The sequence below is a fragment of the Papilio xuthus genome, unplaced genomic scaffold (assembly GCF_000836235.2).
Source record: "Papilio xuthus unplaced genomic scaffold, Pxut_1.1 DF828142.1, whole genome shotgun sequence".
NCBI classification, from domain to species: domain Eukaryota; kingdom Metazoa; phylum Arthropoda; class Insecta; order Lepidoptera; family Papilionidae; genus Papilio; species Papilio xuthus.
In genome coordinates, this window is record NW_013530507.1 from 1226499 (window position 1) to 1239778 (window position 13280).

General features: G+C 31.8%; 2 protein-coding genes across 3 annotated transcripts in view; one reads left to right on the forward strand and one right to left on the reverse strand.

The window, feature by feature from the left end:
* The window catches only part of LOC106114290 (hemicentin-2), a 220266-nt gene that overhangs the window by 111368 nt on the left and 95618 nt on the right, over positions 1-13280 (forward strand). The window contains exons 1-2 of one of the 2 annotated variants that reach the window (XM_013307428.1): positions 4050-4159; positions 13064-13092. In XM_013307428.1, the coding sequence (XP_013162882.1) occupies positions 4126-4159; positions 13064-13092 (63 nt within the window). In that variant the 5' untranslated portion in view covers positions 4050-4125. Of the gene's footprint in view, positions 1-4049; positions 4160-13063; positions 13093-13280 lie in introns of those variants that run through there. The other variant, XM_013307429.1, reaches the window with a different exon arrangement.
* Positions 1124-4576, reverse strand: LOC106114286 (chaoptin). The gene is made up of 2 exons (XM_013307420.1): positions 4490-4576; positions 1124-3846 (listed from the first exon to the last, which is right to left on the reverse strand). The coding sequence occupies exons 1-2, from the start codon at positions 4509-4511 to the stop codon at positions 1160-1162; spliced, it is 2709 nt and encodes a 902-aa protein (XP_013162874.1). The 5' UTR covers positions 4512-4576; the 3' UTR covers positions 1124-1159.

Here is a 13280-nt window from a genome sequence, read left to right on the forward strand (position 1 = left end):
GAGGTCCATGCAGATGTTCCGGAGATACTTTCTAACAAACATCTCATCCATACATATTGTTAGGAAGAAAATACGACATTATGCCAGTGTACTGGCACAACACTAGCCTTACTACAATGTCGACGTTTATGTCCCCTCACTAATCATTCTGATACTTTGTAACGAAAGAGCGTTATTCGCGTCAAAGGATTCTAATTAATAATGTCTTAAAATACATAGATATATCCAAACTTTAGTACTTAGGAACACTTAGGCTACTTTCAATTTTTTTAAATTCCGCCAGGACTTTTAGTACTTACAAAATTTGTAATTTAAATAAGGTTCATATATTGTTATATTACCCTATTTGTATCCTCAAAGGTTTTAAAGTTAAATATAACTTATGTATGTACGTACTCAACGCTATGCTAACGCGCATAAACCTTCTGAATTATCATAGAACCTTTACACGTAGTATTTTCATCTAATATATTCATACCCTTGATACCAATTTACCTCATTATGAGTTAACTTTATATGTAATAAATAAACACACATATAACCGTAAATATAACCTTTTCACATACTTGTTGTAATTGTTACTCCACCATGTATTCATCCCGCTGCACGTCTTAATATTTGACTAATACGTCGAAAAGAGTTATATCTTTCAAGGGTTCTAGTTTAGATGTAACTCTTTTCGTAGAATACATTTTATATAGAAATTCAAAAAAGGAATCTTGCATTCAGTGGTGTGTTGCAGCCAATAGTTATTTAATAAATAGTAAATCAAAGAAGAGCAAAGAGGTAGAGAAGAGAGAAGTGGTAGACCGTCGGTGGCCCAAGGGTTAAGCACTTGACTTGCAATCTGCAGGTCCTGTTTCGAATCCTGCCATGTATCAATGTGTTTTTCGATTTACATATGTATTCGACGTTATTACTGTGAAGGAACACATTGTAATGCAACCTGTACATATCTGAGAAGAGATTCAAAGATATGTGTGAAGTCAACCAACCCGCACTGGGCCAGCGTGGTTGACTATGGCCTAGTCACCCCTAACTTAAGGTAGGCTCCGAGACCTTTAGTGGGGACATATAGTGAGCTGATGATGAAATCATAGAACTTTAAAGTTTTTAATTTTTTATTCAAAGTTAAATCTGACTTTATATATTTTTAAAACTAACTTAACAAATCATTCGGACATTCTGAACCGTTTATTTCTATAGAATGTCTTAAATGCAACCTGGACATATTATATTTTCTATTTCTATATATAAATATTGTTGCACACATAGCAATAATCAATATTGACAATACTGCGCACCAAATCAAAACAATTTTAGATAAAGAAGAATTTTGCATGCGGTCGTCAATTTTAGGTATAGCAGTAGTCGTTTCAAATTTTACATCCCCACATTTTATACCGTACACATTGTCTTCATGATAAACTTTATCAATAGATGTAACTTGCAGTAATCTTGTCACACTCAATTTCATATTTCTTACAATTTCTTTGCATTGAAGTGGATTACCACCTAAACTTAGAACTCTTAAATTAGACAAAGTATGTGTGAGACTATCAACATCTACAGAAGTTATCTCATTGTAGTCTATTATAAGTTTTATTAAATCATTACATTCATGGAACACGTTAACATCGAAATCGAAAATATTATTTCTTGATAAATCTAATACTTCTGTCTTATGCAATCCTTGTAAGCTACCGTAGCGTAATTTATTCAAATGGTTACTTGATAAGTTTAGGGATTTTAATATTTTCATATTATTAAATGTACCCGGTGGTAAATTTATAATATTATTATTACTTAAATCTATTGACATTAAATTGTCAACGTTCTTGAAAAATGTGTTATTTATATATAATATTTTATTGCTGCTTAAATCTATACTTCTTAATTCTTTGAAATATTTTAAATTAACATTTGAAATGTTATTATGTGACAGATTAATAACAGTTATATTTGATAAAGCATTGATTTGTGGAACGTTAAATAATTTAATGTTATTATAAGCCAAATGTAATACACGTAAATTGGAGAAACTTTCAAAATCTGTATCACTTAAATCAGATATATTATTAAATGATAAATCAAGATAAATTATATTTTTCGCATTTGATAATGAATTTGATAGTTTCTTAAGATTATTATTTTGTAAATATACAGCTTTTAAATTTGTTAATGTAGTATTAAATAGATTGATTTTACTCAAATTATTATGAGAAATATCCAAACTGTACAAATTGTCCAAACCATAAAAATTATTAGGAGCTATATATTCAATGTTATTTAATGATAGATTCATACGAGCTAAAACTGGAAGATCAACTAAAGCCATATCGTCTATTTTATTTATTTTAAAATTACTTAAATCCAAATATCTTAAGAATTTCGCAGGACTAAAAGTGTTTTTTTCAATTGTCCCAACAAGATTATTTCCTGTTATATTTAAATATTGTAAATTTAATAAAGGTAGTGAATTTTGTTGTATTTCTATAATTTTATTCATCGATAAGTCTAATTTTATAATTTGGTCATGATTTTTAAACAAATTTTCTTGTAGGCAAACAATTTTGTTGTTACTTAAATATAAATGGGTTAAATTAAATAGAGTTCCATTAACAAAATCTAAATTTGGTATATAATTATACGATAAATCTAAAATTTGTAAGCTCAAAGAATTTTGAAAGCTCTCTTTATCAATATATTGAATATTATTAGAACTTAAATTTAAAGACATCAATATGTTCAGAGTAGAAAAAGCTTTTGCATTTAAGCCAGTAACATTTTGTTTGTTCAAATTTAAATGTGTAACAAAATTAAATCCTGTAAATGTAGAGTTCGTAATATTCCCAGAAAGGACATTTTGTTCAAAATTAAAATATGTTAGATTACAATTTTTAAACGAATCGTCTTCAATTGTTTTAATCTGGTTATAACTTGCATCAAAATATTGAAGATGTATATTACTGTCAAACATTTTCGCATCGATTACTGACAGTATTCTATTATGACTAAGATCTATGCTAATCAAGGAAGGTGCCTGATTAAAACAATTAGACTCAATCGTTTCTATAGAATTATAAGACATGTTCAATTTCTCCAATGCAATCAAACGGTTTACTTCGTACCCGGAAATTTTCTTAACCTTATTAAAAGACATGTCTAATTCTTTTAAAGACTTCAAATTTATTAACATCATGTTTAATATTTCAATATCATTATGTTGCAAATATAATTGTTTTAAATTTTTCAACGTAGCAAAACTATCATCTGATATATTTTGTATTTTATTATTTTGCAAATATAAAGTACTTAGAGATGGAAAATTATTGAAAACGCCATATTCTAAATTATTAAGCAAATTATAAGATAAGTCCAGCATTAACAGTACAGAATCTGGACTAGAACTTGGAGCTAAAGAATTAGGAGACAAACTTTCGATTTCATTGTTAGATATATTCAAATAATTTAGATAGCCAAAATTTTTAAACGTATCACTTTTAATTACTTTGATGTGATTACATGATATATCAACGTTTACACTTTTAGTGTAATATTTAAATGCGTATGATTCTATAGTGTTCCAAACATTGTCTATGGCTTTAATTTCACGTACTCTCGAGTCAAAGTTAGTTGCACCAAAGAAACTTGCAGTTAGAGTTTCACTTCTTGAACCTTTTATTTTGAATATAATATGCGGTTCTGAACTGCAAGAATATATTGCTGATGTTCCTGAATAATTTACACACACAACTGTATATCTACAACCATCCACGTAATCTTCAACAGTGCAGGAATTTGTAGAAACAACTGAAGGTATGATGAAGACGAGACAGGCAAAATCTGAAACAAACACAATTAATTTATAACATCACTCTATTAACCACATTATTAAACGAGATATAAGTAATTGAAATTATCAATTTTTAAACGTTATTATTTAGAATCCTTTGGCGCAAATGGCGGGCTTCCGTTACCAAGTGTCCGATTGATTAGAGAGGGGACATAAACGTTGACATTATAATAAGGTTAGTGTTGCGCTGATACACTGGCACAGTGTCGTATTTTCTTCCTAACACAATATAGATCATTAGTTTCAATAATTTAGTAGATTCCAATAATATGTGTACACTTATCCGCAGTCATGGTGGGCAAGGTATGTAAATGCTCGCAACTCATACGAAACCTCTTTCACGCAGTCAATGCTTTCTTTGTTTTCACTTATATCTTTTGCAAACCACATTTACTCTCTTTATTTAATTGTTTAATTCATATTATTTCTTATTTTACATGGAATATCTTTCAGACTTTCTATAATATGCTTCTCAATTAAAATTAACTTGTATAAACTTTTAGCGTCACAATAAAAGCGATTCACTTTGACGTCAATTTTAATATGTATCTCATAAGCGACTTATTTTTTTAACACATCAAAATTTACACAAATTTGCACTTAAAATATAATATAAAATGTATGTTTGCTTACATTTTAATAATTTGTGGACCATTTTGAAACGCGAACGTTTACACTTTATAACTTAAGTTTTAGTATGAATGTACCATTTTAGTGTACAATTGTGCCATCACTGAGTCAGTTCAATGGATGTAGGATTCGAAAGATAAGAGATGGTCATTCTTTGTTTGTCATGATGGAGAATAAGAAACGAATGGAGTTGCCATCAAGTAAAATAATATTGCTGTTTACTTTTTAAACTACAATTTTAAGTTAAAATACTCGAAAAATCTACTAAGAAAATCTTTTGCAATTAAATTAACATCGTTGTTGTAAATATCTTTGGGTGTTTTAAAAAAAATCACAATAAATGCTGAGACTTCGGTACTAAAAGTATACTACAATCTACAAATACATGGTAAAAAGCAATGTTAATTAAAAAGTTTAGAAATAAAATAAAGAAAAACAATACAAATTAATTAATGTGAAAGTGCACTCCATATATTTTTGTTCAATACCGGAAACAGTTATCGTTCACACAAACTCTACTGCATAGGCGTTATTAAATTACGCGTATGCATAGCCATTGATCTCGTTTACTAATATTCAAATTTAAAAAAAAAACAAAATTTTATCTTACAAATACGGTAATATCGTAATAATTTTGACCAAATAACAATCGCAAATTCGACAAATATAAAGTAAATCATCAAGCTGAAATGTCCTTGATGTATTTAGTTGAATAAATTCTGTGAGAAGAAAATAAATCGACATGATTATTAACTTCGGGGTAAATTTCGTTACGCCATTTGTCGAAGACGGGACAAAACAATTTTAATCAATCCTTCCGAAAAACAATTCGTAATTATAATATAACTGTTTATTCTTATTATGTAAAGGTAACGAATATTTTAATAGGAAATATAGGAAGTAACCTAAATTAATACTAAATTGACTTATTATACTTACAGTGGGTTGTTGAGACCAAAAATTTTAAAACATATTGTTATCTCCATTTTGTCGAAGATACTATACAACAGGAATGGCGATATGTTTTATACAGAGATATTGTTCATATAAACTAATGGTAAATAAGTCAATAGAAAGATAGCCTAACTAGACGACTTATTTATTTTATAATAGGCAAATGAGCGGTGACATCAACAGCGGTGAAACCGCAGATGCGTCGCAATTTTGTTGTAATATTTTCTAATACCCAAAAAAACTTAACATGAATTTATTAATTTCATCAACAACCTACCCTTATCCCTACAGGGTACATCTCTATCTGAATTCATCCCCTTCTTACACATATCCTCTTACACACAATCAATCCATACTTTCTTTGGTCTTCCTTTACTTTTGTAGCTATCTATATTCAATGTCATTACTTTATAAATGAATAAACAGATGCTATTTGAAACATATGACTTATAAGTTATTGTGAAAACAACATTCTAAAGGGCACGGTATAAATAAATGGTAAAACCCAATGATAACACTCGGATGTTTGCGACGCAAAATGAAACTCTATACTATATGCATCAATTTAATTTCTTATTGCATCATGTTTTTTGATAATTTGTTCAATGGAATTTTATTTATTTTTATTTACTCCGCTGGCGTATCGACCCAAAGTGGGTCTTGGCCTCCGTCACAAGAGATCGCCAAAGTCGCCTGTCTTGCGCCTTCTCCTGCCAGTCCATCGCTTGTAGCTCCCGCAGACTGGCCGACGACCGATGGGTCGGCGGCCAGTCGGGGTGCCGAGATATGCTGCTTTGGCCTTTCGATCTTCCTCCATCCTCATGAGGTGGTCCCATCGGAGTCTGTGAGCTCTTCCTTCTCCGATGATATTCGGCTCACCCACCAGCGTCTCTTATTTATTATTACTAGGGTTATATTTATTGCTGGTATGTCATAGTATATATTATTGATCTGAGTATGTTTAAGAAGAATGGATAACGTTCAGTGTGTTAGACGTATATACCTAGAAAGGCCGAATAGCTGCGGCCTAGTCAGCTGTCACAGTTATCGCTAGAAAAATGAGTTAGTGCTTTCTACAGGATCTTTTCTTTTCTGTAGGGGCACGATGTCTTAGACGATGCTATTATTATTAACAAAGGTACACTTAGTACGAAGTTTAAGTTACAAGATTGTTACTATTAATTCAGTAAAATATTAGCAAAACATAGCGTAAGGGCACATGGTCAAGTAAGCATTTGTTTTAATTATTTCCTTAAGTAATTGTGAAAGTACGGGATAAGTTAACTAATTACCCTAGTGTTTGTATGCTTAAGTTCAATTAACCTGAATGCGGCGAGGAAGTAAGTTTACGACCAATCACTTAATTAAACGCTATGTAGTAGCGAGTTACTTATGGTATCCGTGCAAGGCATTGTGGTAAAGAAGTAAGGCATAGCAAACCGTAGGTGTCCACTTTCCAATCAACTATCCAAAATGTATTTACTCTATCTAACTTTATTTAAAGAGAATGAAAGAGACAGTAACATGTTGTTAAGTTTGTTATCCAGGGGTGACCAACCCAGTCGATCATATGCAAAAAATATAAATACGTAAAACACAAGTTAGCGGAAAATGTAATGCTCACACTAATATAAGTAAGTATTTATTAAGAATAATTGTAATTTTAGGATTTCTCTTTTTATAAAGTAAAGAATATAATATAATTGTGTATTATGCTGTTTCATAAAAGATTTCATAAAGTTTGTAATTGGTAGATCGTCAGTAAACAGTAGATCGCTGGTGTATTAGGTCTCTGATATAGTTGGCCACCCCTGACATAGAGCAATGCCAACAATATTGATAATCGCAACATAAACTTGGATAAACGATATTGTGTATAATCTAAAAGATTGTCATTTGTTTTTACACTTACAAAAACTTTTTAATATTTTTCAAAAAGGAAAATAACCTAGGTTTTAGCTTATAATTGAAAATACATTAAATATTTCGTTGTAAAGATATTTCTGAAAGCAACCGAACCCACTAGGCCAGCGATTGACTATCACCTAGTCACCCCTGACTTAAGGTAGAGGTCCTCAGTGGGGTCGTATAGTGAGCCGATAATGATGACTTCATCACTATTATTTACTTTATACGTTTTGTTTTTTTTTATTTCATGCTTGTGTTGCGTGCTGTGTTCAGCCAGTTAACATTTTTGGTTCTTTAATAAACTATTTTCTTCTTCCAGTATTTTTTTTTTATGATGAAAGTGGGAAACTTCTGTAAAAAGTTTCCACGTATATCAGTAGACAAACGCCGTAATGAGTATCTGACAGCAATGGCTAACGAAATAAACTTTTCCCGGTTTACCCAAACTGACGCTAGCAACTTTACAAATTTGCCCGGGGATTGCGTATAAAACTTGGTAAATATCTCTGGGGCACACACATCTTGGCCTGAAGCCGAATGTATCATGAATAAAAAACGTTTCCATGTATCACTGATTTCACGTTATTCAAGCGCACATATTTTATCACCTTTTTATGTTAGTTTTACTAATACTTTTACACTATTGAAATAAGACACTACATATAAATTTAAGTCACAATAATATTAATTAAAAATATTTAAAAAAAAACTAAACTCTACTAGTTGTAACTATATGACATTGGGAATGTAATATAAATCGAATCAAAATCGATAGGCTCCAAGTGGTCACAAAAAAACCCGTCCTCCTGTTAATCGGTTAAAAAATCGAATCAGCGTAGACCTTAGATTGAAAAGGTATCATCATATTGAAAAGGTGTCAGAAGCCATGACCTATTTCTATAAGCCAAGAGTTATTCGGAAATAATACCAGTTTTATGACAGAGAGCAGATTCCCCAATTTTATGACTCTTACTTTGAAACTTAACTTTTACGACCTAAGTCTATTCTCGTACGGGATTTACCTTTCATTTGTTAACATGAAAGTCTCTTTTAAATACATCGACTCATATCTATATTACAACAAATTCATATTACAATTAGGTGTCGTAACACTAAAAATATAGCTTATAAAATAACTAACCCGTTGAATAATGATATCGGAAACACTTTCTATTACGAGTAAACCACGTTGGGTCACGTTTTGGACATTCACTACAATATACAAGCTTCATTTTTCTTATCGGACACTACCGTTAGCTTCAAGTAAACACTTAAATATACCCCAACATATTTAAACAATTTATAGTAACATTATTTTTATACAAAAACTAGCTGTCGCCCGCGACTCCGTCCGCATATGATTAAAAGACCTTAATTTGTAGCCTATATGTTCTTCCAGATTATGTTTTACCGTTATAAATATACCTTGTATGAAACATCCATTCATATAGCCATTTTTTTTTCATTTATTATATTAGTTAGATTGCTGCCGCCCGCGAATCCGTTTGCCCGAAATAAAAAAGATTATTAACCTATTTGTATTTCCAGGCTATGTTCTATGTTAAATTTCATCGAGATCCACGCAGCCGTTCTCGGATACCTTTTAATAAACATCCATATACACATTCGCATTTATAATATTAGTACGAAAGCTTGATAACGATCGAAAAACAAAAGAAATAAGTTAATTGGTCACGTAGTAACACGTATTTAGGTACTCTGTCGAGTGGAATGCGGTTACAACTAATACAAGTGTATTTATCGTGGTCTGCAAAGGAATTATGTGATCATTTGGCCGGCAACTCATTTAGGAGCATGTCATAACCAAAGACCGAAGTAATCAAGTCGGTAGTTAAGGGGAATGTAGTTTTGTCAGACTCTTTGTCATACATATTAGTGCTCTCCACAAAGTTCTATTACCACAGGCTTATGTATTAGCAATCAGTTTATTGCATGTTATCTAATTTCTAACATTGTCCATTCTTGTATCTTACTTAGGTTTCTTAGACTAGTTTCTGTATACAACATATTGGACAAAGATTTTGGTCTTAGAAACCTACGGTTAGATATTTAGATACTTATTAACGTTAAGCTAAATCTTCTCTACAATTATTATTGAATTTTCTGCTAATTCTGTTTTAAACATATTCATTCACATTATTGTATAATAGGGAAAATATTTCCTTTCTGTGCATCCTCTCCTCCGTGGATTAAAGGTAGGCAACGCATATGCAATTGCGTATGTCTATGGGCAACGGTCACTTCGCTATTTCAGCGATTTCAGGTGGCTGCTCGCTCGTTTGCCACCTTGTGATGTAAAAAAATATTTAAAACACGAGTGTCAATCAATTGGCACATACATTGGTACTTCATTATAGTAACTATTTATATTTTCTTAGTAAATGAGCTACCCTTATGAGTACACCGACATGTAGTTATTTCATAAGAATTTCACGATTCGTCTAATGGTTGCAGCCTTTAGAAAAGGGTAAAGTTCGTGGCCAGGTCGCTACAAAGACGTTGTAACAAAATTACACGCGGCCCTCTAATGAGAAATTATTACCTTAATCTGCCAAGATATTTTAGCGTAAACGTAATACTTGTCTCGTCGTCTTAAAGTAATCCATGTCTTTGCATATCATCATCATCATCATCATCATAAGCTCACTATACGTCCCCACCGAAGGGCTCGGAGCCTACCCTAAGTTAAGGGTGATTAGGCCATAGTCAACCACGCTGGCCAAGTGCGGGTTGGTTGACTTCACACATATCGTTGAATTTCTTCTCAGATATGTGCAGGTTACATCACGATCTTTTCCTTCACCGTAAGAACGTTAGATAAATGTACATATGTAAATCGGCAATCGAAAAACACATAGGTACATGGCGGATTTCGAACCCAGGACCTGCAGATTGCAAGTCAAGTGCTTGACCCCTAAGCCACCGACGCTCTAGTCTTGTCTATGCATATAAGCAAGTAAAAATATAAGAATATTTTATATACTATTACATTAATAGACACAAATAGTAAAATAAGTAATAGAAGCAGGTCAAAACCATGTAATTAATGAACTTTCATAAATCATACAGTTCGATAGTCTTCTATTACAAGGAAAACGTTTCAATTGCCAGCAATAGTTTTGTTTTTCATAGCTACCTGAATTATGTTATTTAGATCCAAAGCCGATATGTCGTAGTTTGGAAGATGAATGAATTATCATAAGGTGGCAAACGAGCGAGCGGCCACCTGAAATCGCTGAAATAGCGAAGTGACCGTTGCCCATAGACATACGCAATTGCATATGCGTTGCCTACCTTTAATCGACGGAGGAGAGGATGCACAGAAAGAAAACATTTTCATGCATCCTCTCATCCGGAAAGTCCACTTCCCATCCTTTCCTTATAAGAAAAAGGGTGGGAAAGGAAAGAGGACTACATTAGGCCTCCAAAACGCACACTCATCAGACGAAACGCGGAATTGCTTCTACTTCACGCCTGTCTTCTGTGTGGTCGTGGTATTTCACCGGGCGAGCCGGGCATATGCCCGTTTTAATCTGTAATCAACATCTTCGCACGAATTGTCGTGCGAAGATGTTGATTCCAGTAATAGAGTTTGGAATAAATCTTACTAAAAATATCACTTAACTTAGAGAAAAAATGTTAAATAATGACTGGGATAAATCCTTCTTAGAAGTTCTAAAAAAACTCTTTTATTTAAATTTATATCAAAACGTATGAAAAATCTTAAGATCGTAATTCTATCATTTTATATGAAAATTGAAAGCTTCTAAGAATTCATTTCCATTTTTTTTTTCTCTTTCACAAAAACAAGCTTACTTTGATTTAAATCCGAGATCAACATTTCCAAGAATCCATCTTTAATCATTTTTAAACAATCCATTTCGATGAAAACTTTTTTCTGTGCCCTGGCGAAGCAAGGACAAAGTAACTTGAATAGTTCTGTGTAACCCGATCTAAGCTTGAAGTACTGCCAGCTAAATGGCTCAGATGGAAGTATTATTCTTCTATATATTCTATTCTATAGAAGGTTTTTAATTTATTGCAAAATGATTTAGGTTATCAGCACTTGTCTATCGGTATTCTGGACATCTTACTAAAATTATAAATTACGAATTAACTTACGAATATTCAGATGGATGGACGAATGTTTGTTTGTTTGAAGGTATCCCCGAAACGGTTCAACAGATATCGCTGAAATGTGGCATAGATGTAGAACATACTCAGGAAGACCAAATAGACTACTTATTGAGATTTTTTAATACCGCGCGGAGTCGCGGGCGACAGCTAGTCATGAATAATGCCTAATTTGTTACTATCGTTAAATTCTACATAAGTTTCAAATGAGAAACGAATTTAAATGTTTCATTGAATTCTTATACATTTCGTACTACATTTTTTCACTGTCAGAAACGAAACAAAGTGAAGCGACACAAAAATGCAAACATATCAAGTTTATTTTTTTATATTATATTTAGAACAAACTTTTAATGGAATATATTACTAATACCATAACAAGGTTATTGGAAGTTCGTCGAATGCACGGGTCAAGAGACATGGAATAAATTAACCCGACCTCCCTCGAGTTGACGTTCAAGATGTCTGCAACATTCAGAATCGTGATTGAAGAAAAAAACTCGTTTTCAGATTAGAAATTAAACTTTCAGAAATTAAAGAATATTTTATATTGTCGCATTTTCATAAATATATTATTTCTAATATCTTTACTTTGTACTTAAGAGTAGCTCTTTACACCCGTCTTGAGTACATAAGCCACAATTACTTATATTTATAAAAATACTAGCTGTGTCGCATGACTTCGTCTGCGCGGAATAAATAAAATTGTAATCTATGTGTACTTCCAGGCTATGTTCTATATGTATGGCAAATTTCAGCAACATCCATTCTGGAGATAAAACAAACATCCAACCATCCATCTAAACTTTAGCATTTATAATATTAGTAAGATATGATAATGGTATGAGAGAAAAGATTTATAAAAAAACCTTTTTTTTCTTCTTATAATAAACAAATAACAATAAAACAAAAAAGCAACTTGATATGCAAATTTATTCACATTTTCTACATATCCCAAAAGTCGTAATTCATGTTAGAATGCCATTATCTCAACCTGAATAATATTAAAAGCAATTAAGTTCTTTCAAATACGATAAAAGCCAATTTCAGTAGCAATATTTCAAAGTGTTTCTACTTTAAAGCGTTTCATATCCCTAGACAGTGCATTTATCTTTGCACAATATACTTATTGTTTGTTGCATTCGCGTCGGCGAAACAATAAACTTTAATACATAGAGAACGCGACAAATGGATGGGAACACTAAATTTATGATTTGTTTTTATTTCTTATGCTTTTTATAATCAATAGGTCGCCTATTGGTCGAAATTCGTACGTAATTTCATAACTATTTTTTTTCAATAATCACGTTCATCGATTCGCACAATTTCCTTAAAAGAGTAAAAAGTTTTCACTTTAAGTATTACTGTGACGATTATTTCCAGCCAGTCTGTTAGTTTTCACTGCGTAAACAACTAAAGATAAACATATCGTTGTCTCTGTTACTTCAATCCGCATGAGTGGGATAACTATATTTTATTGTTTACTAAAATGTCGTCAATAGACCTTCTTTATATATGAAATTTCAAAAATTATACTAAATTATTTTTATTTCTTTACAGATTCCAGTCTAATAAACAGTAAATCAAAGGTAAGTACTTAAACTTATTATAAGTTACGCGCGCACACACACACACACACACACAAAAACGAATTAAAACCTCTTACTTTTTGAATTCGAATGTATTTTAACAGCTGGGTTCCCTTTATTGCATTACTAATTATATAATATATATTACAAATGAGAATGTTTAGATGGATGCATGGATTTTTCCTTAA